Source organism: Falco biarmicus, chromosome 1 (genome assembly GCF_023638135.1).
Source record: "Falco biarmicus isolate bFalBia1 chromosome 1, bFalBia1.pri, whole genome shotgun sequence".
NCBI lineage: Eukaryota > Metazoa > Chordata > Aves > Falconiformes > Falconidae > Falco > Falco biarmicus.
The window spans coordinates 37,179,040-37,206,569 of record NC_079288.1 but is presented as its reverse complement, the minus strand read 5'-3'; the positions used below and the strand labels follow the sequence as shown (position 1 = coordinate 37,206,569).

General features: G+C 46.6%; 2 protein-coding genes and 2 non-coding genes across 9 annotated transcripts in view; 3 read left to right on the top strand and 1 right to left on the bottom strand.

The window, feature by feature from the left end:
• Positions 1-3,543: 3,543 nt before the first annotated feature.
• On the bottom strand, positions 3,544-16,006 carry SIRT4 (sirtuin 4). Of its 5 annotated transcripts, none has more exons than XM_056337186.1 (6): positions 15,730-16,006; positions 12,698-12,742; positions 9,546-9,986; positions 8,573-8,867; positions 7,222-7,424; positions 3,544-3,677 (listed from the first exon to the last, which is right to left on the bottom strand). In XM_056337186.1, the coding sequence occupies exons 1-5, from the start codon at positions 15,966-15,968 to the stop codon at positions 7,260-7,262; spliced, it is 1,185 nt and encodes a 394-aa protein (XP_056193161.1). In that variant the 5' UTR covers positions 15,969-16,006; the 3' UTR covers positions 3,544-3,677; positions 7,222-7,259. The 5 variants fall into 5 exon arrangements, with proteins under 5 accessions (XP_056193161.1, XP_056193168.1, XP_056193151.1 ...); XM_056337193.1 differs by lacking the exon at positions 3,544-3,677 and adding an exon at positions 6,008-6,957; XM_056337176.1 differs by lacking the exon at positions 3,544-3,677 and adding an exon at positions 6,008-6,780.
• LOC130143995 (U4 spliceosomal RNA) lies at positions 14,819-14,959 on the top strand. The gene has a single exon (XR_008819980.1). It is a non-coding gene; the product is annotated as a U4 spliceosomal RNA (small nuclear RNA).
• LOC130143994 (U4 spliceosomal RNA) lies at positions 15,438-15,578 on the top strand. The gene has a single exon (XR_008819979.1). It is a non-coding gene; the product is annotated as a U4 spliceosomal RNA (small nuclear RNA).
• PXN (paxillin) overlaps positions 15,784-27,530 on the top strand; it is a 51,905-nt gene continuing 40,158 nt past the window's right edge. The window contains exons 1-2 of one of the 2 annotated variants that reach the window (XM_056337127.1): positions 15,784-15,865; positions 16,997-17,112. In XM_056337127.1, coding sequence (XP_056193102.1) covers positions 17,025-17,112 — 88 coding nt within the window. In that variant the 5' untranslated portion in view covers positions 15,784-15,865; positions 16,997-17,024. Of the gene's footprint in view, positions 15,866-16,996; positions 17,113-20,148; positions 20,258-27,530 lie in introns of those variants that run through there. The other variant, XM_056337137.1, reaches the window with a different exon arrangement.

Sequence of the window (27,530 nt, the reverse complement as noted above, 5' to 3'; positions counted from 1 at the left end):
AAGGTTGTTGCTGTTGGCAGAGGAATGGGGACCCATATATGTCTCTTGGGTCACCCTCTCTTACCCTATTTTATTGTAGAGAGCGGTCCTTGGAAAGACTGGGGTGGTATGGAGATCTGAACAAGGCTTAGAATACTTTTTTCATGGTGATTTTGAGAGACCAGTGACTTTTTGTTGAGGACTGGAACACAAGATTCTCTCTGACATTTTCAGTGACTTTCTGGCCTGTGTTAGACTGCTCATGTCTAGTAAGACACACCTGGCAGAACTTGCTCCCAGAGCCAGACACTGTTTTGCCACCTAGAGAGAGAAAAGAGCAGGTTCAATACAAATACGGTGTTTCTGCTGTGGCTGTACAGCAGTTACTTGGCAGTACAGAGGTAAGTATGCAATTTATGCCAGCTTAATAGATGGGAGAAGTGTTTTTAAGATAATGTGAAGAGAAGTGAATATAGGTGGAGAGTGTTAGAAGTGAGGGAGCAGAGGTGATGGCTTGCAATGGTGTATGCAAGGTCTTGAACGTGACTTCCTAGATGTGAGTGAGGGCTTGCTGACTAAATGCTTAGATGCTCAGCTGTCTGTGCCCCATTGAGCTGAACTGCATACTTGTGTTTAGAAAGAACCTAAATGGTCAGTTGGTTTAATTGCTCTGTCATGCTTCCTTACCTCCTTGAACTGCTGTTGTCCCTTGGTAGTGAGGGTGAGGTGAACGTGTAGGCTATTTATTCCCTGTGCTTTTAGTCTGTGGCTAGCACATGCTTACCTCACACCCTATCTGTATGGGAGGTGAGTAAAAGGCTGCTAAGAGGAACTTCTGCTCCCTTCTCCAATACACCAAGCAGTAATGCTACTGCAGGGACCCCTAGGACAACTACTGCTAACTCCATTTCTTCTGCATCCTAATAGTATATGGCATAAAACGGGGGCAAAGCCTTCCCTGTCCTTTATGGGTAGCTATACCTCCTTCCCTATGAAGTGGTTGAGATGATTCATCTGCTAAATGCCGCGTGCAAGCACTGTCTTGTTTTTGTAACTGCCAAGTAGTGGTATTGTGGGTTTGGTAACAGCCTAAGAGTATTTAGTGGACTGCTTCAGCAGAGGGTTATGTGTAATAGGACAAGCTGGATAAGGAAAGGCCCTGCAGCGTTACCGGATTCTGGTATTGGAGACTGCTGGTGGGAGGAGTGGTTCAGCCCGCACCTTTCTGAAATGCCCCTCCTGCCTTGCTTGCTGCTCCCAAATGGTTTTTGTCATGGGGGCTGCCTGTGTGAATTGCTGAAGGAGCTCGGGGAAAAGAAAAGGTGGCTGGCGTTCTGTGGTCTTTTTTTTTAAAAAAAAATACTATCTCAGCTCAACTGTTTTGCTGCTGGATACAGTATTGTATGTCCCTCTTTTTATCACCACCTGAGCAGAAACCAATTGCTGCCAGGCAAGTGCTGCAACTTCCTCTTTGATCAGCTCTTTACAGCTCCAGATTTCCCTCTGACTGAAAGGGCCAATCACCATAAATCTGGCAGAGCTTTAGGAATTGTCTTCAACCCTTTTGGCTGTGTGCAACTCAGTAAATGGAGGTTATTATTCCCCTTCATGTGAAGCTGTGAAAATGCATCAAGAAGCCTTTGCTTCTTGTCTCCACTCCAGTGCTGTTTTCCCCAAGCAACTAAGGGAGTCGTTTTAGTGAGAGGGCAGCCTTTATCCCACTTGTGTGATAGCCTCAGTTTCCTGAGGATCCTCTAGCTTTCCTTACCTGCAGGCACAGCTTCTTTATTGTAGAAGTAGGTGCACAGAAATGAGGAGGCTCACTGCAGCCATGGCCAGTTCTGTGCACACAGGAGTCAATTGTTAAACCCAGTTAAGTTCTGTCATGCAAAGTGCTGAACAGAGGAGGGTATAATCTGATTTTTGTCATATGTCGTCTGCTTGAGTGAAAAGTCAAGCATTGCTGCTCTCCCAGCAGCAGCAGTTTGTGTCAGACTATGAACTCTGGGGCACAGATTGACTTGTTGCAGATATTCAGTCTTTAGAATTACAGAGTTCAGTTGGATTTTTTTCTCCTTGGCCCTTGCTAATGTGAAGATGTGGAATCACACTGTAAATGTGGATGCAGCATGTGCCTAAATCTTTCAATGAGTTTTTTTTCTTTTTTTTTTTTTCCAAGAGTATTCTGATAAAGGAATAGCAGAATGTCCCAGAAATCCTCTTGTATTAGCAAAAAGGCACACCATTTCTTATTTGCATATGCTGAAGCTGCATATGTGGTCTGGGTCTCAGCAAGGGCAAGTTGCGCTTAGGTCATTCACTCAAAACTACTTGCCTGTAATGTGTAAGAGTCACAGCTGTATAGCATTAGTCCCTCTAACACAAAATGCTTTTTCCTCCCTGCTCCTTTATTTTTAGCCTTAGTAATTGTTACCTGTTTGCCTAATTGTCCTGTCAGGGTGAGCAGGTATGAATTTCTTACTGTCTGTGTCCCCTGCATGGTTTCCTGTATCTGTCAGGACTTGGGAGTACATAGGTGATAGAGCACTTAGCTGCGCAGCCCCTGTTGGGGACCCTTGCAGTTAGAAAAGCTCAAAGAAACAGTAAGATAGGAGGAAAAAGATTAATGGGCTCCTTTGTGGTGGTATTCCAAATGCATCATCCACTTCTGTTTTTAAGGCTCCAGCCAAACAAATCAAAGCTGTTTAACAGCCCATCTACCGGAATTTCCTGTCCCTACAGAAAGAAAGCATCAGCCAGGAGGAATCTGGCATCCAAAAGATATTTTTGCAGTATCTATCAGTGATGAAAATGGCCAGACCAGTAGGACTGGAGAAGCAAAGTCCTCTATTGTGAATTTATTCTCTCACCACTATTCTCTCATCTGTAATCTAAACCCACAGTTGCTAAGGCCAGATTCAGATCTCAAAACCCCCACACTGAGACACCATAGAGAATGGCTGGGTATAGTGATAAGAAGCTCTGACTTCAGGCATTTGGCTGAGACCCTCCTCATTCCTTTCTGATTGACTCTAGACAGCCTTCTAGGACTGTTGCTTTCAATTGTTTACCTGGGGTTGTCCTAAGACAGGTTATGTGAGAGGAAGACTCCATCTGTCCTGCCCAAGCCCCAGGTTTTGAATGAATAGACTGAGGAAACCAGTAAGTTGGCACTGGTTTGAAATATTTTTTTACTTCTCCCCCCCCTCCTCACAGCTGCAAAGACTGGGAAAGGACAACATCCAAGGACAACAGGGGAAGAAACACTCTAGAAAGCAGATTTAGCTGCCTTCATTCCAGGGTTCCTGTGGCTCCCAAGTTCACCATGTCCAGGGTCTTTGTCCTTTTCCAGAAGTCATGAATAAGCAGGTCTGTCAGTAGGAGCAATCTGACCACAAGATGTGGGAGGCTGCTCTTAGACCATACCCACCAGGCACAAGTCCTTCAGGCCATCTGCAGTCTGTACTGCCCTCACTGGAGCACAGTATGTGAAATATCTTTCTCCGGCTGCAGGAGTCAGTTACAAAGTTTGCTCTGAGAATTTGCCCAGAAACAAAGACAAGATTTGCCAGATAGGAAGAAGTTTTTATTTGCTTCGGGTAACTCCAACCCCACTTTCAGAGAAGCAGCAGAAAAATCCATTATGAGTCACTCAGCTCCTCTATCCAAACCTCAGGAGCTTGTCCTGGTAGGAACAGCTGTAAGAAAAAGGAAAGAGCATAAGCTATTGATTCAGCTAATTTCATGGTAAAGTATTTCCTTGTGCTGGTGTCTGATGTGTACTTTTGCCAACCCACAGGTGGACAGAGCTATGATTTCAAGCCCTGATCTAAAATATTGGTGATCTAACAACAGTGAGCCAGAAAAGGCAGAAGAGGATTGAATCATATGGAGGATAAGGCTGGCTTAAAGCAGACAAGATAGGTAGAAAGGATTGTGTTTCCTTCCGGGTGATGGGGGAAGAGAACACTGCTCCAGCTCTGTAACACTTTCCATTAGTTTCAGCTAGTAACACAAAGATTACCATCCTTTTGTTTAGTCTTCTAGGAACAATATTTCTCCCCCTTTTAAAGGCCTCCTCCCTTGTGAATTCTGCATAGGCCGAGAGAATAAAGCTGAACACTAGGTCAGTTCTTTTACTGGGTTTGTTGGTTTCCCACAGCATGGCTACTTCACATCCTATAGCACTCAACCCTGGAGGCTTCTGTAACTCCCTCCAGGCTGGTAAGTACATCAGTAAGCTGAGAACACAAACTTCTTAGGATAGATCTTTGCTAGCTATCTGCAATGACATAGTTATTTTCTGGTAGCTGTTATCTCTCTGCATTGCATCTTCCCACACAGGTAGTCCCCAAGGAGTGACAGGAAGGTGTCAGTCAGCATCAAAGCGATGTAGATCTGGCTTTTTGTGTAGGAACTTCAGGCTTTCTCTGGCATTTTTCTATTGAGTGAACTTATTTCTCAATGGTGTCTTGGGGAACTTGTTAAGAGGTGAAGTGCTCTGATCCTGCTCTAAAAGTAGTCAATTCTAGTAGTGCTGGATCAGCTTAGCAGAACCAAAAAAAAAGGAACTCCTTCATCTCAGCCTCATATACTTGTATATATGCTTATTAACCTATAGTAATAAACTATGCACAGGAAATTTACTGTAATGTTAATTTACTGTAAGTCATTCTCCTAATGACTTAAAAGTATATAGTATAATCAGCAGAGGGTCAGGGTAACATGACTTAGTGATGCTGAAGAGACACCCCGACTCCTTTCCCACAGGCTCAGCTGCTGAAATGGAGAAAAGGCAGGGACAGATGTGGAAGGTTTAGTTACCTGTCATGTTGCTAATGCCAAGTCCTCACTGGAAACGTTTTATTGGTTTAGACTTCTTGGTAATGCTCCCACACCTCCTCAAAATGCTGGCTCTACTGGCACTAAACCTGCAGCCTTCATTTTTAATACACCTATGTCATGCAAGTTTCAAAGTGGTGCAGAAGATGACATGGATAGTGAGAAACCCAGCCCTAGTTCCTCTGCTAAGGAGGCATAAACTTCTCTTCCTACATGGAAAAGCCTATGCAAATAAACACTCTGTGCAAGCTCCCTGGCTGTGTGTGGAGACTGCTATGCCTTAGCAATGATTTCTACAAAAGCTGTGGTTAGCAGGACCGCTGTACTGTGCTAAAGATGGAGTGACACTTGTGAGCTTTCTTCACTACTGAACAGCAGATACCTAACTCAATGGAAAGTGGCATCTCCATTAAATGAGAGCAGAATGCAGGTAGTGGTCCTGAACTTATCCTGCTTGGCTTCTAACTGAAGCCATCTCTCCTCTGACCCATAATAGCCAAATCTTGAAATGTGTTCATTATCTTTATTTTCTCTACCTTCTGCAGAAATTGGGTGCCTAAGAATCCCTTAGATTCTGTGCTTTCTTTGCTCCTGCCTGGCATGGATTTGAATCAACAGCAAAGGAAAAAAGAACTTAGCATCATATGGTCAGTTGTCCTTGCTTTGCTACTTGACCTTTTAGCAGATGACTGGCATCCCTGCTTCCAACTGCTTGTTGCAGTTCTTGTCAAAATATAAATACAGGACATGTTATGTGAAGAGTAGGACCTGGGGCATTTGAAAGACCCCAACAATTAATCTCCTTCAGAGCCAGAAGGGGAGTGGTAGATTCCTGCAGAAGGTCGGGTTGAAAATTTAAGTGTTTTAGTCTGGGCAAGATTCTGTCTTTTATTCCATAAATGGTTTAATATGGCTTACATCACTACCCTAAGGATCAACAAAAAATGGTTACCTCATAGTGATGGATCTCCTGTTAGGAGTGTGGAAAATTACATCTATTAATAGCTTGAGATTACCTCCTGAGGGAGACCTATTGTACAGATTTAATTGTATTTCTCTCTTAATTCATCAGCTGTTAGTAATTGCATCCTGCATTTTTGCAATAGAAAAAATGAATTTAAACTGGCTATCGAGACTGTACTTAAATAAATCATAGGAGGGAGAGGAAATTACAATGCAAATAGTATCAATCTTGTAAACAATTTTAATTCACTACTTAGCTATTCATTAATTAAATAACATCTTCAAAAATGCATTCTGGAAAATGTAGCAGCCCACAATGAAAGCAGTGCTGGTCAGATTAGCTTGAAGCAACTCCTCTGGCATCTCAATAATATATAATTTTTAAAGGGTTCAGATAGTAAGCAGTTTAGCTTGTCAGCTGACAGTTGAGAGAAATGCTGACTTCTCCTCCTTGCTGGAAGTAGTCAGCCTTGTAGTCTGTGCTTTCAAATAATCTCTTACAAGAGCAGTATTCTTGTTCAGCTACTATTTTGAACCATTTTTTTTTTAAATGACAACTGCAGTTCCTCTTGCCTCCTTTTCCTCTTCGCATGCTCTACAGCTGCCAGCTAGTGGTACTGAATCCTCAAGCAGATACTGTGGTTTTCCACATCGCCCCCTGTGCTATAGCCTCAAGTCACTCAGTCAAAATCCCTGTCCCTCACTCTGCTCTGGGGACAATTATAAGAAAGGTATTTTGTTCTCAGATATGGTAGTCTGATTATCCTGTCCCAGTGAATGAAAAGGCACTGTTTACAATGGCAAAGTAAGGCAGAAAAGTACTTTTTTCATCATCATCATCATCCTGTTTAAGTGGAGATACAGTTTCAATGGAGCAAACTGCTCAGGTTGACATGTGCGAGGCTTGCTGCCCTCTCCTGGTGTCATCAGGGGCCACGCACTGGATCTCACAGCTGCCTCTTAGATTGAGGTTTTCCCCTGCTGAGATGATGAATCCTGCACGAATGGAGGGAAGAAAGAAGCTGCTTTATAGGTGGAGTTGATTATTTTAAACAGGAGTGTTTTGATTAGGATTAGCTGGATCAGTTCAACCAGGCACAGCTTTTGAATTGTCAGTTGCGAAGGCCGTGTTGATCAGGTTCTCTGAATCCGCAGATGATACTCTGTAGTTTTCTGAGTGACAAACAGATGGGAATTCAACACTGCTGAGTCTTCTGGCTACTCTTGCCCAGTTTTCTGGGAGTGTTAGCACTTAGTATGCTTTTTGTTTATGATCATGGGAAACAGTATCATGGCCCATGTGAACAGATGAAAATTTACAGCCATATTTTAGTGCACACTGTGGGGACATATTTTTAATCAGCACATCTCAGCCTCAGCTTTTGATGGGAACCCATCTTCTTACCCTGTAAGGTGACTGACCAGGGAGGTACTCACCTTGTAGAAATAATTTTACTCCTGATAGCTACAGAAGCTCAGCTTGTTGTGTCATCTACAACAATCAAAGGCAGCAGCTCTCCACAGCGGGAATTGAGTTTTAAGGATGCAAAGTGATCTAACCTCGTAGGCCCAATGTTAAGGATCGCAATTGGCAGCTGCTTCTCCCGGGCAGCGAGAGCAAACCTGTAGCCAGAGTATACCTGCAGGAATACCAGAAGACAAAATTACTGGTAGCTTAGGCAAAAGAAGAGCTACAGAAAGGAGTAAGGAAATTTAAAATAGTTGCTGTTGAGAGTTGGAAAAGGGGCCATACGTACGTGCTGTGTTAGGCAACTGCACTGAATTCAGGTAGGAAATGTCTTCATTCAGAAGTGCACAGAGAAGAACAACTTTTAACCTCTGTCAGTGAAGGATTTGCAGGTTCATAGAAATTGAAACTTCATAGTACATTGAAGGGAAATGTCCTTGTCTTTTAGTAAATCTCTGCAGCAGTTTTTATTAGTTATCATAGGTACTTAAATGCTTCTACTTTGATGGTTCTCACATGGCCCAGCTTAGGTAGTACAAGAATGAACCTAAGGCATTTCAATCATTCCTGTACAAAGGATTATAAGCTTAAGAAGTGCAAGCCTAAGGAATTTGTCTCCAGTATCCTGAAGCCAAGGCAATCAGGCAGCTCTGTTTTTATCTCATTCTGGGAGGAATTAGAGTAGTGTTTTTTTAATGTAACAGACTTGTTCCTGGAAAAAAATTATCTTATACAAACTATATTACAAAAACTTCCACAGGTTAAACAACTGGGGTTTCTAAACTACCTTACCTTATAGATAAGCAGCTAATGGAGAAAACACATGGTGATACAAAGGACAATCCTAAGCAGCAAGCAGAGATATTTCTGCTCTCTTATTGAAAATTTTATTCGGAATCAAGAGGTCCTAAAATCTGGTATTTCAGTGTGCCACGAGGCCTAGAAAGCTGCCAAAGGCTAAACAGTCAAGCAGCAAAATGTTGGGTGGTGATCTCTGCAGGACTGAATTGTATTAGGTGTCTTGGCTTTATGGGAATTGTGAACCTACAACATACTGATGGAGGAGGCAGCAGAGAGAGGTCTGAATGGAGTTATTTATAGCAGCATGAACTAGACTGGCAATAGTGACAGGGAAGCCAAAACAGGCCAGGCTAACCATGAAGCCAGATTCCAACCACAGTAAAAATAAAATACAAAGCAGCTCTGGAGGGGCTGTTCTTATCCACAAGCAATTAGTAGTCCTAAACTGTGGGACCAAGGATTGTTGCAGGCAGAGTAGCACAGAAATAGGAATACAGTATGGCAGGAAGACCTATTTACCTGCATAGAGGATCCTGCCACCAGCATGGAGTCTGATTCCGCCAGGCGTTCGTGCACAAAACTCACTTTTTCCCGGCTCACTGTGTCTCCAAAGAATGTCACATCGGGCTTCAGGATTCCCCCACATTTACTGCAGGCTGGGACTTGGAAATTACACACCTGCTCATCCGTCAAGAAGACATCCCCATCTGGAGCCACACCAAATGCTTCAGCTTTCCAGGTAGGATTTAGAGCTTCAAAGTGCTCCTGAAGCTCGGAGCGCAAGATTTGGTCACCACAGGCCAGGCAGAAAACCCTGAAATTGAGAGCAAAGTCTTAATGGAGAGTTTCATGTCAGCTGATCTGGAGACTGTAACTGGTTCCTTAGAAGGCCTGGAAGTCTGTCATCATTATGCACATTTATTTACCAAACCGTACAGGTCAAGAAGCTGTCTTTCTACCTCTGATTGTTGCTTTGTAGGAATCTTATAGAGGAAGTGCTTTGAACCCTACCGTGCATCCCCTCTCACAGTTCAGGCTGTGCTTTTTCTTCTGTAAACTTTGGGCGATCACAGCTAGGCTGTGGCCCTTCTCCAGTCTACTCATCCTGTGCATTTCTAGCACTAATCCGCTCTGATTAGCCCTGGGTGATCTTGCATCCTTGGGATCCCCTTGTCCTCTTCACTAAGAGGACATTTGCTGTAGCAAGGAATGGGGAAATTCTGACTGATGCAGGCTCAAGAGAAATCATCCAAATAATGCTCCAAAAAAAAAAAAAGGAGTGGTGTTCCAGGTTTCTTAAATACTGTGCTGTGAATAGCACTCTTTCTGTGATCTTTTTCTCCACCACAGTGCAACACCACCTTTGAGCATGTCATCTCCAGGAACTGACATTTTGCCTCCTTTCTCAGCAGCCAACACTGCACCTGCTTGTCAGTCAGCCTGAACAAGAGACCAGAGGATTAACCATTTTCCTTCTGCCAACAGAGAGTACCTGTGTGTGCAGCCGTGCAATTCTGTCATGCGCTGGCTCCCAGCTTTGGTGTGAAGAGCATCCACATTCTGGGTCACCAGCCAGTGCAGCTTCCCCAGCTTTTCCCAGTTTCTTAGTACCAGGTGTGCTGTGTTCGGCTGATGGGAGGAGAACTGGGGCCAGCCCACAAAGTTTCTTGCCCAGTACCGCTGCCGGGCACTAGCACTACGGATGAACTCAGCATGCTGGATGGGCCGTCTGTCTGTCCTGGCGTAGAGTCCGACACCCTCAGAGCGGTAATCTGGGATCCCAGATTCAGTTGAGATTCCAGCTCCAGTCATTACAAACAGCCTCTTGGAGTTAGAAACAAAGTGCTGCAGCTCTTCTACTTCCACAGGATCTGGGGGAAGACAGGCTGGCACAAAAGCCAAGTTTGGAGAGGTTCTGGATACAGACTGGGACCTGCAATGATGGAATCTGATGGCTCTGCAAACTCCAGACAACTTCCTAGCAGAGAACATGTTCAGCTGAAAGCCAAGAACAGAACACACAGCACATTAAAGAAAGCAAAGAGCATGTCCTTAATCCCATTTTCTTGGGATTCTCTGGAAAATTATGCCAATAATTATTTGTTGCTCTGTTTTAAGTAAAGAAACACAAATAATTTTGGAAATGTTAACTAAAGCCCACAGTCTGAAGACAGCATTTGTATGTCCTTTGACAGACAGCAACACTGAGGACTGCTCAAGGTACAAGGACAAAGTTGGCACCCCTGACTTGTAGGATTCCTTCTTTCTGTCCCAGTGTGTAGCACCGCTGCCTAAAAGGACTTGTAAAGAGCCCAGAAAGACCAGAGCATGCAAAGTCTTTCCCAGATATATGCAACAGGGTAGAGAATAAATGGCAGGAGGGCCAAGCACCCCGCCCCAGAGGCACTGTTTGGTTGGTTGCTCCTCAGAAGGGACTCTTGCTCTGCTTTCTTCAACATTCTGCCTGCTCCAAATCAGTCCTTTCTATTTACCTCATCCTTTGCATGTGTTGTGGGGAACGAAAAACAACCTTGAAATGTTGCTTTATCAGGACAAAGGCCTTGACTGGAGTTACTCCTGTTGTGGTGTTTGGTTGTTGTGTTGGTTTTTTTTTAAATAAAGGCCTGGTGCAGAACAGGCCTTGTAATGGGACTGCAGATGATTAGGACACTGCCTAAATGCCTCTGGCACATCCTCCTTTGTGGGTGCCACCACCTCATAGTCAGTGGAGAGGCAGAGGGGTACTGCTTTGCTTCTCACTTAGAGAGAAGGGATCACCCAGATGTGTGGGGTCCAGAAACAGCTGCCTGGCAGGTAGGAATGGAAGGGATATCCTGCTTTAAGGGAGGAACGGCATGCCCTGTTGGAGGCAGGTGGCAGGATGGCTTTGCTGACAAGCGGCCTGGAATTGTGCACGGGACCTGTTGTGACAGGAGCGGATTGGTTTGGACCTTAATTTTGTTTGGTTTTTCTAGTAGTCTGCAGTTTTCTTTTCTCCATTTCACTATTTTTGTGGGCCTTTCTATGGGTTTTGCATATAAAGTACAAAACATTTTGAAAGAAACTGTACTGAGAATTAACTGTCTGCTATTTCTTCCTCCCACCATCTCACTTAGCAAAGGGGTTTGTATGAGATCTATGTATGAGATGAGAGGAGGAATGACTTTAATTACTGGTAAAAGGGGGTGATCTCTAAAAAGTGGTTGCAACAGGCCCCAGATAGTCTGGTATTTAGAGTTCACTTGGTAGTGTGGGACACCTGCATGCAGCTTCATGCCCACTCACACTTCTGCCCTCACCATTACAAATTAATAGGAGGACACCTAAGGGACTGGGTCTCCCTGGGAGAGTCCTCAGCCTGCTGGAGCAGATCCTGTTCAGGTGTTAGAGGCAGTGGTTTGAAGGAGGGCTCTGCGCAGCCTGTTAGCTGTCAGATGGTTAAAGCACATGGGCAGTTTCGTAAATGCTGCCTACAGGAAACTTGCCGTGTCTGTGAGATCTGTGGTGGCTCTGAGAAAATCAGAGGTATGTAAGTGGTGAGCTTATGTGTCTAAAAGGCTGGCACCCAAGTAATTTTGATGGCCTGTGCTTCACTGCCTGGATGGTTTTAAAATTCCTGCTGTGTCTGAATTGCTTTGCCTCAAGTCCCCAGTCCCCCTCAAGTAACATTTCTTACGGTAAATAGAGCAATATTTAAATAGATCTGAAATTTGGGTGTTCAGCTGTTAAGTATCGTCATTCTAGATTGATGCTAGTGCCGAAGAGTAGATTTGTCTCAGTTAATCTCCAGTCCTCAAGCCTTTGTGTCACAGTCAGTTGAATTACAGGGAAGATTGGACTTCTGCCATAGTCTGAATTACTTTTTAAATCTAAGCAGTGATTCTGTTTGCAATGATTTTTGCCTTGTTTTACTGTTTAGCAGGAGTTGTGTTGGGCATTCCCTCAGAAGAGGCTTAACTTTCCAAATGAATTAATACGAAGGGACAAAGTCTATCAATAAATTGTAATTTGCTTTGAGACTAACTTCTGTCATGATGCTCCCCAAAGGCTGTTAAGCCAGTTTGACAGTATTTAAATTGCTTTCACTGATGAAATTTTTCTGTTCCTGTCCCTTATGATCAAATGATCTCTCAGAAGGAAATGTTTTGAGGGAATGACATGGAGATATACTATGGGTTGGCCCACAAGGGAGAAAAGGCAATGGTAGGCCCAGCAGCAAAAGTAACAGGTATGTTTGAGAGGTGCTGTGAAGCATCGAAGTAGGACAGTGTAGAAGAGAAACTTAGAAAGGACGGAGTATTTCCTGTGAAATGCAAAACTGCTTTTGAAATGAAACTGCTCAGATTAAAAAAATAGCAACTACTGCACATAATAAATGAAACTCTTCATATGTACCTATCGAAATCTGAGGTTACAGTTTGGTTTTAACATGCATGAAAAATGCTCCACAGAGAGATCAGACAAGTTCAAGGGAGAAGATAAACAGATTTCTACAAATGGTTACAGGCCAGAAATCCAGAGGGACACCCACGTCATCCGGGTCTCTTTTGCTGTAATAATGACGGTGTGTGTGGGGGGTAACAGCCGAACCGAACACGTCTAATGAAATAAGAGCGATACGGTGAATAACGCCTGAAAGCTTACCTTGCATAATGCTGCCGGGCCGGACCGCGGCAGGGAAGGGCAGACCTGCCGGAAGAGGAGTTTTCTGGGAAATGTAGTTCTCGAAGAAATTAAGCCCTAAGCACGAAGACTACAATTCCCATGCTTCAGAGGAAAAAACCCGCGAGTTCCTAACACCTGATAAAGTTAATCTGAAAACGCCAGGAGCTGTATAGCTGCCCTCAAGGAAACATACAATAAATTCAGATTTGATTTGATACAAAGGCAAGTAATGGCTTTGACAAATGCCTTGTAAATACTTGTCCTTCTAAAAGGTGCATTTCCTTTTCACTTGATACTAACAGGTTTTAGGCTTAAAATGTGACTAAACAAATAACGGAACAAAAATCCCCTGAGGGCTGTTAAAGACATCTCTTCTAGCTCAGGAATTCCCTGAGATGTAAATTGTTGGAGGCTATGAGAGCATGCTGGGCTGATAGATTTACTGTTTTTTGGCACTCTTCTTTTGGCCCCAGGAGAGATGGGCCTATCTGGCAGTCCTGATGTTCATGGTTGATGGATGGGATGATCCAAAAAAGTTTTTGGTGATAGATGTAGAAAGAGCCTGTGGCAACAAGGATGGACAAATAATGAAAATCTGGTCCATTGTCCTGCAGTTAGTGGGGCCGGACAAGACCCAAGAGGTTGGCATGGGACAAGTGATCTCCGCTCAGCTTTCAGAGGAGGTGTGGATGAACAATGAGAGGGCAGTTGTTTCTTTGATCTGGCTGGACCTCTGCCAGGGCACAGTCAGACACCCTAAGCCACTTCAGGATTAAATTCTGAGCCACCAAAGGGCTCATAGCAGTTGCACAGTTCACCACCACGTTCCTGGGCTCAGCCTAGGGCTTGGCTTGCCTTGCCCTTTACGGCTTTGCAGGAGGTGGGTATCTGCTGGCCTGGGGAGCTGGCTCAGTGGAACCTGACAGCTGGCAGAAGGGAGCAGGGAGGGCCGGGACCACCTCTCCACCGAAATGAGCTGTTGGATCAGCGCAGCCCCATCACTGCAGAACTGCACCAGTTGCTTCCACTCCTCAGCGCCCCTTTAGTGGGAGGGATTTCTTCCAATGTTTCCCAGTTGATCCTGCAGATCCTCCTTCCTAAGCAGGCAGGAGTGGCTACTTGTGGTGACCCCTTTGAGTCCTCGTGTGGCCCACGGTGCTGTGCATGTGCTGTTGGTCCATGCCAGAGCTGACACAACGCAGCTAGTTTTTAACCACAGGGCTGTGCTGACCTGCCTGCTGCCTGCCCTGTGCCCCCTGGCAGGAACCGATCACGCCTGTCTGCTCAGTGCAGGTTTCGGTCTCAATAATCACATCATAAGCTGTACAAATTGCCTGGCAACAAGGGGTTTGGGCTTTTTGTTTCAAAGGAGCCTTATTTTTCTGAAGAGCAAATAAATAGGAAGAAGTCCAGACTGCTGCACGGTAGCAGCCAGCTACTAGGTGCTCACCTATTGTACACAGAATGGGCTCTTTCTGGTAATTTGGACTGCTTTGCAAATGCAGTCTCCAAATAGCTCTTGCTAATTAGTTCAAAACATTGCAGGAGGTTTAAATCTATTTTTCTTGCCTCTTACAGTTATTTCAAAGCCCAGACGAGCCCGAGCCTGTATATAGCACTGTGTAATTTTGCCATCGCGAGGGAGAAGCGCAGCGCATCCCACTTGCCCGGTGCCAACCCTGCGGGGCCGTGGGCCACGACCCTTTGTCAGTTCTGTGAGTCTAAACGGCCGTCAGGCTGTTACCGTTTAAAAATCTTAAAGGTGTTTTCCAGTCGCTGGGTGCAGCCTTTGCCGTGGTGCCACCGGGGCCCAGGAGCCCCCGATCCGCCGCGTACGCTCCGCCCCCCCCGCCAGGGGCAGCACCTCCCTGGCGCTCATTTCCATAGCGCCCTCCCGGCACCCCCCGCGTGGCGCGGCGGCCGCGCTGCCCGGCCTTCCCCCGCCGTTATCCCCCGCCCCGGCCCCGCCGGTAGCGCGGCGGGGGCGCGCGGGGGGCGCGGCGGCGCGGGCCGGAGGGGGCGCGTGGGGGCGCGACTGCGCGCTCTGACCGCGGCGGCGGGGCGGCGGCGGGGGGGGTCGGCAGGGCGCAGACAGCTACCAGCTTTGCGCAGTGGCAGTATCGTAGCCGATGAGGTTAATCCGAGGCGCGATTATTGCTAATTGAAAACTTTTCCCAATACCCCGCCATGACGACTTGAAATATAGTCGGCATCGGCAATTTTTGAGGGCCTCTCCGGAGGCTGCTTTCCTATGGTTAAAGACAGATTCGCGGAGGACGGGGCTGCTTGGGTCGCTGGGGCTGGCGCTTCCCGGGCTTGGGTCGCTGGTGCTGGGTGGGATACGTGGGGAACGATTCGGCTGGCCTAGGGCTCACCGCCTGCTGGGTCTGCTCGGGGCTGGCAGTGGTGCGCCGCCCCCCGCAGGCTGGGGTGCCTCGAGATGGGGCTAACGGTACGCTGAGCCGGTGGGCAACCGGCTGCCCGCACTGACGGCACGCCTACTTTGCATATTCCTTCCCAGCAAGCTTCGCGGCGGCCCGGCGCGCTGAACGGAGGGGAAAATCGGGGGGCTTCGCTCCGGCGGCGCGCGGGGGGCACGGCGGCGGGCGGGGAGCGCTGCCGGCGGAAGCGCGGGGGGGACCGCGGGCGGGGAGGGGACTCGCCGGGAGCGGGGCGGCGGCCCCGGCCTGAGGGGCGGCGGTGGCGGCGGCGTGGGGTCAGCTTTGCGCAGTGGCAGTATCGTAGCCAATGAGGTTAATCCGAGGCGCGATTATTGCTAATTGAAAACTTTTCCCAATACCCCGCCATGACGACTTGAAATATAGTCGGCATTGGCAATTTTTGACAGTCTCTACGGAGACTGAATTTAGAGGTTAAAAAGAGAAATGAACAATGGGTCCTGAGAACTGCCATAATCTGCAGTCGGGGTCACTGTGTGGGTGCAGCGGTTTCTCCTCGGCGCCAGTGCCTGGCAAAGACGGGATTTGATACATGGAGGGTTCGGTCCTTACCTTGTTCTATCACAGCTGCTGAAGGGGGAATAATCGGTCCGTGAAAATGGAAGCGCAGGGACTGGCGGGCTGGAGAAGCGTTTGTCGTGTAGCTCTTGCTGAAGAGGATCCTTTGAAGCACGTGACCTCTCAGAAGGTAGCTGAGGCAGCGAGGACAGGGCTGGCCTTTCTGAACGAAGTGGGGGGCAATGAAAGTCTGAATTGTGCTTGACTGGCTCCAGAAGTGCTCCAAAACCCATTAGGGAACAGCTTTCAGTGCACAGTACATAATCTCCATTTTGTGTGGATTTGTTAATGTATATCCATTGGCATTACTTGCTTTAAAAAAAAAAAAAAAAAAAAAAGATCCTTACTGTCAAAGAAATCACAAACCTTGACTCTGGAAAAAGCAGCTGCTAAGTTTAGTGTAAAATCCTATTATATAAGTAAACCCCATCCCTTTCTAATTTGCAGCTGTTGTCTTAATACCTAAGCAGACTCCGTGGAGGGAGACTAATGACCATTGCACACCAGCTCCCTGGGCTGAACCTCTGCTGGAAGCAGCTGCCCTCTGTCACTTTGTGTGAATTAGATGTAGCTTTTATACTGCTGATGGGTTACTCTCATATTCTCTGTATGGTCATGTGCACTGTGCAGATGCTCCTACATGGCTGGTTAAGACCCTGAGCTAGGCAGCTGTTTTAAACCGCCACTAGGCAGAATAGAAAACGTAGTAGTGAACATTAATGTTCTCTCTTTATCAGGCTTATTTGTAACATTCAGCTCTGCTGGGGTATCATGCGCAACAGTGACCAGAGAGTGACAGAGAAACCTCATGGATTTTGTTTGTCCCCCCATTTGTACTTCATTGCTAGCAATATCAGTTTGAAATCAAAATCTGAAGCACAGGAATGGAGTTACCCTTTGGCAGAATAAGCCATGCTAATAAATACCGAAGGCATATGTAGTTTACAGTGAGTAATACACTTCACGTAATTGTTTGGCTCATATAAACTGTGTTGATAAGTATTGGTTTTATCACTTGATTGGTTCTCATCTCTTTTGCCAAAACTGTCTGTGATAATACATATACTGGTGTGGTGCTTTCATTCTGCATTGTGAAGTCATGTCCTACATCTTACGCCAGAAACCAAGTCATTCGTTTTACTGTAATAGATCCTTTAAACGAGTGTGAAGTTGGGCCTTGAATGGGGAAGTTGCATGCTGAGATTTACTGCCATTGCCTTCAGCCTAAAGCTCTGCCTGAATTTTTGTTTTATGCATTAAGCCAAAGAAAGAACTGCACCCCCTGCGTGATGTCCGTGTGGCAGAGCACGGAGGACACACTGCAGCGAAGTCATCGTCATTACTCTGCAGTTTCAAGTCACTCTGCAAAGTGCATAGGTAAGCTCTAAACATGCCTTACAAGTCAGAGTAGCTTCATATCTGTTCTTCTCTGACAGAGATGGTCTGCTGTAAATAATGGTGCTTTTCACAGGAGGTATTACAAAATGAGCTTGGGTTGCTCATCTGTTTGGCAGCCAGTCTGAGATTACAGCCCTGAAGGGGACAGGTAGACAGACACTTCATGCATCCATACTCTGGCTTTCAAGTGTGTGGAGATCAGTGGGTTAAGCCACCCTTCTGTGGAGCTGGTCTGTAACTGGTAAATAATGCTTTGACAAGAGGGAAGGATGCCTTGAGCAATGCCCTGAACACTTGGGTTGTGTAGAGCCAGGAAGTCCTGAAGTCCAACGTTGGGTTGATATTGATTCACTGTCTGACTTGATTTCCAGCTCCCAGCCCTATTTCCTATCTGCAAATGGGGGCAATAACTTCTTGTCACACCTTCTGCGAATGATAAGGATAAGTTGAGTCATATGACTAAGATATAGTCTTACTTATAGGGCATGATACAAGAGGAAGCTGCGTGCATTTCTGTGATGCACTACCACCTGCCTTCATTCCCTAGTGCTTCCCATCTGGCACCAGTTATGAGGGGTGTAGGTGCTGTCAGTGTCACTTTCCCCTCAGCCCTGTCAGCAGCCTCTGGGCGAGCGCTGGGTATGCTGCTCTGGTGGGAGTTTGCTGGAGGTGGCCATCACTGGAGAAGTGCAGCTGCTTCTCCTGGCAGCTGCATAAGGATGACGCTAGAGCAGCAAGCAGGTTTCTGTGAATCAGTGAGAGTTTCAGAGGCAGAGAGCAGGTAGATGATGAGAAAACAGGAGTTCCAGGGTGTTAGGAAGGACAGGAGAGGGTGAACTTTGGGGTGAGTTTAGCTTGAGCCCACACCACTGAGCAGTTGTCTTAGCATCCTGGGTTTTAATCTGCTCCTGCTCCTTAGGCTATCATGGGAAGGTTAGGGACTGACAATTTTAAGTAAGAAATGCTAGTGTGTGAAGAAGAATTCAGTTATGAACAGCACCTGGCAATGAGGAGTGCAATGGGAGTAACGTTGGTTTTAAAAGCCATATTACTAGAGGACAAGTATCACTCGTGACAGCCCAGCCTTTCCACCTCACTGATCCTTTCACAGCAGCGTTGAAGCCATAGGCAAAGCTTTAGTGGCAATGACTTGGTTTTGTTTTTGGTTTTTTACACTGAGCAGTATGGACACAACCTATTTCTTGTGGGTGCAACCCTAATTGGTGCTATGACATGTTAATTTCAGTTCTGAGACAGACTAGAAACTGCTTTCTTGATTTGCAGTCACTTCCAGACTCCCAAAGGACAACACAGGAAGCTGAAGATAAAAATTGCATACCAGACTACAACATGAACAGAGCACAGTGGTCACATTATTTATATGTAGGTTAAAATATAACTCAAGTCAAGACAGATGCCAGCCCTGTGTTGTTAGAAGAAACATACAGATCCCAGGAAAGCATGTGTTCCTGATGATGTTAGGTCCCCTATGCTGCCAGTAAATGCTAGTGGTTTTGTTGCTCTGCCTGGGGGGACACATCCTGAAACCATAGTTGTACAGCCAAGGATAGGTTTTGAGAAAATGTAACAGTCCTTTCAAACAATGTTTTATATTCTGCTCAGGGACCAGCGAGAGGGGTGTCAGGTGAGATCCTGCTGGTGAAGCATGCGGTAAAAGCCTTTGCTTATATTTGTATCATACTTAGATCTAGGTAAGGATGTCATTTTCTGAGAAGTCCTGTATTTGAAGTAAAACCTGGAATGAATTTCCTGGAGGCTGTCGATTATTCTCAAGCATTGGCTGAGACTACAGAGGGGATATTTCCCTGCCCCCCTAGTGATAGTTCTCGTTATAGTGTGTTTTAACACAGGAAATAATGATGTCTATTGAACTGTGCTAGCTGGGGAAACTGGGTGTGTTTGTGCCTAGAGAGCGAAAAATAAAGCATCAGAGATTGCTAGCAGGTGACCTCATATTCTCTGGTTTTATGAAAATGCAATCCTGTAATCTCGGCTTGACAACAGGACATGCGCCATTCAGCTTTGAGAACATTCTCTGGCTCTGTAGTAATTTTGTAAGGAAAACTGCTACAAGAGTCATGTTTCCTGGATCCTGAGCTGTTCCCACACTGATAGTTTTTGGTGTATCTCTCATCAGATTAGGAGCTGGACGCTTGGGCTGAGCAACTGTTTTTACTGCCATGTCGACTTGGCCGGAGCGCAGTGGTAAACTCTAGCTCTGATGAGGGTGGAGCTGCTCTGTGGTTTGGGCAAGGCTGAGGAGAACTTTGCTGTGCTGGAGCATGATTTGGTAGTGGTTTGAAAGGAAAGGCAAGTGGGAAATAGTGGTTCAAGATGCACTATCACGTGATAAAGCCAGCAGGGCTGTTACGGGGTTTTAAATGCAGCGAATAAGGGGTTGGTGACTTTCCTGTATGGTGGCAACTGCTTGTGGAAAAGCGTTTGGGAGAGGTGTCACCTGCCCAAGCTTCCCTGTGGGCTGGGTAAATCACCTGGGGCTGACAAGTGTCGGTGCATTCGAGGGCTTTTGGGGCACAGAGCTGCAGCGCGCAGGGCTCCTCCCAGGCAGCAGCACCCCAGCGCTGCGGGGCGGGAATGCATCGCTGCCCTCGGGGGGACGTTCCCCCGGGGCGTCCTGCTCCTCCACTGCAGGGGACGGGGATTTGGGTTTGTGTTCCGGGTCGGGCACGGGCGGCCTCGGCCATGCACGGAGCCGTAGGCTGGTGCCTTGGCGGGGTGGGCTCTGCCCCGGGGCCGGAGCCCCCGCAGGGCAGGGGTCCGCAGCCAGGCTCCGGGGCGCCGCAGCCCCCGCCCGGCATTCCCAGGGCGCCGTTCCACCCCGGCGACCCCGGCACCGGAGCTCGGGACGGCGGCCGGGAAGCCGGGTCCCCTTCGCCTGGGGCCGGCGCGGCGGTTCCCGCTGCCGCCGGCAGGGGGCAGCGGCGGGCGGGTGCGGCGCGGCGGGGGCGCGCGCGGGCCGCGGGGCCGCGCGGGGGCGGGCCGGGAAAGTTGCGAGGCGCTGAGGCGGGCGGCGGCGGCAGCGGGCACGGCGGCGGAGCGGGCGGCGGCGGCACCGGGCACGGCGGCACCATGGACGACTTGGGTGAGTTCCGAGCGGCTCGTACTCCCCGCGGCGGGGGACGCCGCCCCTCCGCGCCCCCGAGCAGCCCCCGGGGGAGCCGCGGCCCCCGCCCGGCCACGCTGCGCCCCTCAGCGCCGCCGGCGGCTCCGCGCCGTTGGGGCTCGGGCCGGGCCTGCCGGCGCCCGGGGACGTGTCGGCCCGTCCAGGCCCTCCCGCCTCGCCGCGCCGCCGCCCGCCCCCAGGCCCCTCGGCTGAGATGCCCGCGGGCCGCCTCCACCCCCCCGCCCCCCCGCCCGCGCGCAGGGCCGGGCCGTCGGTCTTCGTCCTGGCTCTGCCCCGGCCGGGAAAGGTGCCCTTCGGCCCCGTAGCCCGGCAGCAGCGTGCAGCGTGGCCGGGGCTCGGCAGGCACCTCCTCCCCTGCCGGTGCCGCAGCCTCTCCAGCCTGTTCTTGGGCGAGATCTGTAACTTCGCATGGCTGTGGAGTTATCGGTGGGGAGCCCTCGGGGGTGGGTAGAGCAACAGCCCCGGCCCGACGTGCCGCCGGGCTCAGAGCTCATCCTCGTCCTCCCCTTGCTTTGCCCAGGTGTGCCGAAACCTTCTGAAAACATGTAGCGGGGAAATGCTAAGCAGCTGGTCTCACTAGAAAGATCTAGAGAGTTTGAGTTCCTTTGGTACCGAGCCGGAAGGGGGGTGGATCTGCCAAAATCCCTTGTGCTCTGGGAGACATTAGGGTGACTGAGTTCCGCTTATGAAACCGATTAAATCAGACAGACAGTGGGGAGGGGCCACAATCCGTTACTTCCATCCTACCTTTAATAGAAACCAGACGTTCTGTTAGGAGACACTCCAGGCAAATTACAGTTTTATTACTGGACCTGGAAGCTCACATTACAATGCTGGCATAAAGCTGGCGGTCACACCTTCAGAAAACAGGTTCTGAGTTGGGCTAGTGATAAAACTGAAGGGGCAAGGAGTCCACCAGCTGCATGGCTCCTTGGTGAAAGGTACACCACAAAGGATTTCTTGGGGAGTGAAACCTCACCCCTGCCTGGGTGAAGTAGCTGCTGGTGCCAAACAGAATGAATTTCTACTGCAGCTTCTTCTCACAGTTGTTTCTTTAAGCGGAGCCAGTTCTGTTTACCATTTCTCATATCCCTCAGCCTGGCTTTATCGCTTGGAGTTTTGGTGCAAGTTTCTAGCATGTTCAGGAATGCATTGCTAGTTAGAACAGGGTTCACCCAGTGACTTGCTGAGTGGCCCTTCAAGGTGAGCATACAGATAGCATTGTGTAGGGCCAGCTTAGTGTCTCAACGACGTGCTCTTCAATGAACCATGGGAGCTGTACGGTGTCCACTGCAAGAACTACATTACTTACACAGGGGCAGTGTGACTTTCCAGTTGTCCAGGTAGGGTACTGCAGTTTCAACACATTTTTCCTTTCCTCTGTAGGAGAGTTAGAGGCGAACTGCAAATTCTCAAAAAGATCTGAATTTCTGTCTGTTTTGTTCTTCTGAAGTGTTAAATGTATTGGCACAACCAAAAGTTAAAGTTGTGATACAATTTTTAAACCAGAACTTTTTGTCTCAGCAACTTGATTTCATCAAGTCTTAATTACACCATCTCTTTCTCAATTTTTGTGCAGTCTTTTCAGACTGGACAAGATCTGATTATCTAACAGTAAGCAGTTGAACAAAAACAGTGGGATCCTTTCTCTCTCTAAGCTTTTCTTTTATGTACAGAATTCACCACAGAAAAGCACACCAGCTATTTACCCTCTACAAACCTTTGTTAGCCCCAGAATTGCTCACTTAATTTTCTAAAGCCATGCACCTTGGGATGCATACATAGGGGAACAATGATGTGCTGATACAACTCCCCTGAAATAAGTCAAACTTTTGAACTGAAGTGAGAGTTGTTTTTCTTTCCTCATTATCTATGGGTGGATTATCTGAGTTGTGGATTAACTGTGCCATGGATACAGACGTCTGCGCTGGCTCTGTCCAGAGTCAGGCTGGTCCGGCAGGACTTGTTGGTTCAGGCACAATGCCATGTGGATGTAACTGCACTGCTTCCAGGGCCAGTTTTGGCCCAAAAGTAGTTTAGCATTGAGCCTGAGTTCATATGCCTTGCAGGTTCAGAGTTATGTCAAGTAAAATCAGTTTAGATCTTTCCACACCGTGCTTCTGAATCTGTGTGGTGCAGAAATGACTAGTGACTGATGGACCTTGTTGGCCATGAAGGAACACCTCACAGAGCCTTGTCATGGTGTGTCTGTTCTTAACTCCCTGAGTTTGTCAAAACTTTTCTCCCTCTTCCCAGAGCTGATGGAGTTGATCAGCGTCTGCTTGTGCAATGTAAAATGGAGGTTCAGAAGTATCTCAGTTTCATGCTGCTTGGGCTGGAGAGGTTATGAAACGTGTGTGAGAATGGATTTGTGTTGCTTTGGGGATTCATTTGGAGTTGAAAAAAACTGTTCCTTTGTTTCCCCTCAGTGTTGAAGAAGTGGTGTTACAATGCACAGCTCACACAGGAAACTGCTCCAGAGCTCCACAGGTGGAACTCGAGCACCCCATTTTGCTGTGGCAGCTTCCGTGGCCCAGGACACTCAGTGCTGGGTCCGGGTATAAACTAGAACAGTACATTGTGGAAGGGAGGGGAGGAGATGCTGAGTTCGAGCAGCTGACCAGACTTGTCCAGATTGTCTTCCTCAAAGACAATGCTAAGGAAGCGTATTTTGCAGATGTGCTTGGAGTTTGACAGGAAGCTTGCTGAATAAGTTTGCCATTCTGCAGTGTTGTAATTTGGCACAAAGAGTAAAACTTGGTCCTAAAGAATGAAAATCCTAACTCAGGGCTATCACCCCTTTCAGGGGATTACCAAAGTGCGGTGTGTTGTTACATGCTGTGCTTCCAGCACACAGTTGGCCCAACTCCACCTATTTGCTTTAGACAATTGGAGATCTTGAATTAGATGTTGAATTACTCTTGGGCCTGTGGTGCTACCTTGTCTAAGAAGTATGTGTGAACAGATCCATTAGGTTCTGCTGGTTGCAGAAGGAAGAAACCTAGTTTGTGTAGTGTGTCATGTATTTTATGGTGAGAAGAGTAGGAGAAAGGAAACTTGACCTTTACTTTTAGTCAGATACTGTTTGATTTTCAATTTGAACGTTTTTTACAGCCTTTTTCTGAAAGGAGTTGTTAGCAAACACTACTGTAAAACTTTTTAAGCTTTGGTAACTCTGAACAGAAATGGTTTTACTTGCTTTTGATGGCTTTGAAATTCTTCTGGTTTAGTTTTCTTTTAAAGGCTTCAGATTTTTTTTAACTGGATTTTGCAATCAGAAACAAAACAGCATTCACTAGAGCTTGTAAAAGATGTTTTACAAAAGTTATTTCTGTTTAATAAGAATGTATTTATAGCAGTGTTTTGGCTGTGTGTGTAAACTAGACTGTAAGCTGCTTACTTTAGGTGTGCTTGCTTAATTCTAGAAGGATTTTTCTTTAGCAGGTTTGCCTAGCAATGTGGCTTCAAAATTCTGAGTGCAGAGGTTCAGTGGCACAAAGATTTTACTTTAATAGTTGTTTCCCTTCGTTTTAGGAACTCTAACCCACCCACTCTTCAGAGCTTAATCCTCTCAAGATTGACTTTAAAGGGAGCAATCTTGCCATTGATTTTTCATGGGAGTGTGGGGGTGCATGTGTTTCCATCTGTCATCTGTCCTAACATTTGGAAGATTGCTGTGCTCTGTAGGGCTGTGCTGTTTGTCCCTCATCTGAGGGGGATGCTTGCCTGTTCCTGACTCAGTTCTTTAAGTTTAGAAGTCATATGCAGTGGGTTTTGGGGTTATTTGGCTGAAAGCTTAGAGTGAAATTGCTCATGGTGAGCTATGCCCAGGAAGTGGTATTGAGGAGAAATGCTGGTAAAGTAATCTGGTGCCTTGGCTTTCTACTGGCTCAGGTTTCTGAGTCATTCCTGCTGCTGGGTGAGAAGACTGTAAACAGAACTAATACTCTGCACAATGGGGTTCTGACTTGTTTCAGCTTCTTAGCTGTTGTGACCTCTCATAAAACAGGGACTTCATTGTCCTGAGCAACTCAGACAGGGAGTCCTCTGCCTCGAGCAGTGTTCGATGCAGAGAGAGGCTCCTTTTCTTGTTGCTCTATTTCCATGGAAAGGCTGGACTCTGTGCTGTCTTTAGCTCCTTTGTCCCTTGCTGGGAGAGGTCAATTTATCCCAAGTGTTCAGCTGCCCCCCTGGTTAAAACTGATCCTCAGACACCATCTCTACCACTAGAGAAAGAAATGGGTAACTTCTCATACATCTTTACCTCTGTCTCTCTACTTGTTCTTTCATTTCCAGGGAATCGTGGTACTTCAGTTTCTTTGGGCCCACTTTTCTTCACCTCTTTTCCCCTGAAGTGGATTTATTACATGAAACAAGTTGTGAAACTGCAGAAATGCCAGATAAAATTCTTAAGTCTGACAGCAGAACAAGAAATAATAATGCACTTCTAGTTAGATCAGAGTTGTTTTTCTGATATACTGCTAAGACAGGCATATAAATTTCTCAGACTAAATCTGTGCAGCTAAGGGGTAGGGGGTGCCTGTTCATGGCCACAAAGCAAATCTGTTTGAATCAGGCTAATGTGTTAGTCGTGGTATCTGGGATCTACTGCAGCTTTGGAGATAGCCAGAACAGATTCTGAATTCAGTTGTGTTGTGCTAGTGGAAAGCAGCGCGAGTGAATAGGACCTCTGGTCCCAGTTTCCTGCTCTGTGTCTCAGACTGTGCCTCCCTCCCTTTGTGTACTGATCTTGTGTGTTCCTTTTTGTCTGATGCGGAAGCTGTTAATGAAGATGCTCTTCTGCTCCAGCTGCCTGGAAGTGAGATGTCTGTGGGAAGCTTTCCCAAGCTACAACAAGAAGATGGGGTTTAGGGAGTTTCTTGCTCACTTTAGTCCTAACTAACTTAGGCTTCGTAACAAACCCTGGAAGTACAGGTTGTCATGACTGCTAGGCTGTTATATTTTAAAATGCTAGGTAGGGAACTGTGGAGACCTTCAGGTCCTGTTCTTGTTCCAGTGTTTGTAAAATCTCACCTTGCATCTCATCCAGTTTCAGATGGCAGCCAGAAATGGTGGTTCCAGCTTCCCCAAGTCCCTTACTTGCTGCTTACTTAGTATCAGACTCCAGAGTGAATTGATTCAGATTTCTGATCTTTTGGAAGACCAACCCTTTCCCCCAAATAGGAACAAATGATTTGCCACTGGATCATTAAGCTGAAATGTCTCACCGTGTGGCAAGATAACTAGATCCAGTGCAGCACAGAAGGAAGGAGCAGCACATGTCCTTTCCATTTTGGGTGAAAGTTAAATGAATTGGAGAGAAAGTGGAAGCTGTGATTTCAAATTGGTTTAATCTGATTTAAGTGCTGGCTGCTGTTAGGTGTGTTATGTTCCCTGTCCCCATCTCTCATCCTTGTCTCCACAATAACTGCTGGGCAGTTAGCTGGGTCAGCAAGCTGATTGTTCTGAAAGTATCTTTTTTACATGGACAGCAGACTGGGAAGTAGGTGAGGCTACCTCTTTTAGCTGTGGCTTATGTTTAATCTAGCATAAGGTAACCATTTAACCACAGCCTCAAAAACTTGCCCTGACTTAAGGTATACCGTTTTTCTGTCTGCGAAATAGGGGTAATAGCTCCTTACCTGTGAAATATGGTTGATGTTTGTTGAGGTCTTTGTGTTTCTGAAATAGCTTCCAGCTGAATATATCAGAATAGTAACTCTTTCAAGCTTTTCTGATTACCATTGCTGGAAAAGCTTACAATGACAAGTTTGAATTAGATTTATAAGTTTTTATTCCCTTCTCAGCCCTGTTTAATGTTCCCTTTCTGCCCTTCTGATTGCTCATCCTTTCTTCATCCTCTGTTATGACAGGCTGTGAGTAGGGAGAAAAGATTTCCTTTCCTTTCCAAGTTCCCCACAGTAGTTTACTCTGGTGTTTCCCTTTACCACAGAGTGTCGTGAAGTCATTCAAAGAATGTCGTGTGCTAAAGATATTCCGTAAAAATAGGAGGTGGGTGACGACTTTCTCATAGCACTCTTAGCTATTTTTCCCATTTGTGCTTATTCTCATTGCAAATAGTTTCAGAACAGCAGAAACCAGCTGGCTGGAGACAGTCTCCTTTGATAGACTGGTGTTAAAATTCATGCTTTCTCCTCTTTGTATGTATGTTTTTAAATCCTGATGAAGCAGATGAAGTAGAAATGGCAACTGAGTGCTGTGCAACAAGTTCAATGTTAGTGTTTCAGTTACAGGAATTTGAGTCCCTGAGGTTATGTGTTTGGGCTGTTTGGGAGTCTGGTAAGCTCTTTTTCTGCTCCTATAAATGAAACTTTTTCTTGTAGCAGACAGTAATTATTCTAAATTTACATGGGAAATTTATCTAAGCAGTTTGAGACAACTGTAAGCTGAGGATCCAAGAGAACTTAGGGCAGGCCGCAGGGGGAGGCAGCCTGCATTGTTATTGCTTGGCTCCTTTTTCCCTGTGCTGGACTGTCTCTACACTGTGAACAAGTTTAGTTCAAGTTATTTGAATGATGATGAGGTAGTCTGAAAGTCTTTAAATGCAGTTTGTCATGCTACTTCTCAGTGTTCTTATATTATCATATGCAAGTTTGGTGTAGATGGCTTTGCTGGGTGAGCTATTGAGTACATCTGGCTGACAGCATGCAGTGGAGTGTAGCTTGAATTTCTTGGGGTTTTTTTGACTGTTTATTGCTTGTGTTTAAACCTCTGACATTTTGCAAATTACGTGAAGAACATCAAAAAAAGTAAATGGCACTCCAGGGAATAAACCTGAATGACACTTTGCATGGTGAATTGTGCTTTAAATGGCTCAGCTATAAATCAAACTGTATGGGGTCTCTAGGAATAAACCAATCCCATGTTTTTGTCACAAAATTGAGCTGGCAGACAGAATTAATCCTGTGTCTGTCTAGGCACGTGATAGGATCTTGCTTTATTTCCATCCCCGAAGAGCAAGGTGAACAGAGAATTTCACTTCATGCTGTAAGGAAGTTAGTGGTGGTTCAGGGACTGTGATTAGGCTGGGTTTTTCTAAGAGCAGGAGACAAAAAAAGCCAGAAGTAGAAAAGGCCATGGGCAGGAGGGCTGTAAATGATTTGCCATGGGTTAGGGGTTTAATACTCCCTTGTTCTATCCTCTTTCATGGTTCTGAACAAGTTCAAGGCTCTGAAAAGGTTTATTTTGGGTTGGAGCCACTAATTTCAGC

What these genes read in the sequence shown, in the direction of transcription:
- SIRT4 (XM_056337186.1), bottom strand. Translation starts at nt 15,968, where the DNA reads ATGGGTTTTGGAGCACTTCTGGAGCCAGTCAAGCACAATTCAGACTTT. An exon ending in AGCAGCTGTGATAGAACAAG is followed by an intron (nt 12,743 to 15,729) that starts GTAAGGACCGAA and finishes CTCTTCCGGCAG; the next exon opens with GTCTGCCCTTCCCTGCCGCG. An exon ending in TTGCACGGCTGCACACACAG is followed by an intron (nt 8,868 to 9,545) that starts GTACTCTCTGTT and finishes TCTCAATTTCAG; the next exon opens with GGTTTTCTGCCTGGCCTGTG.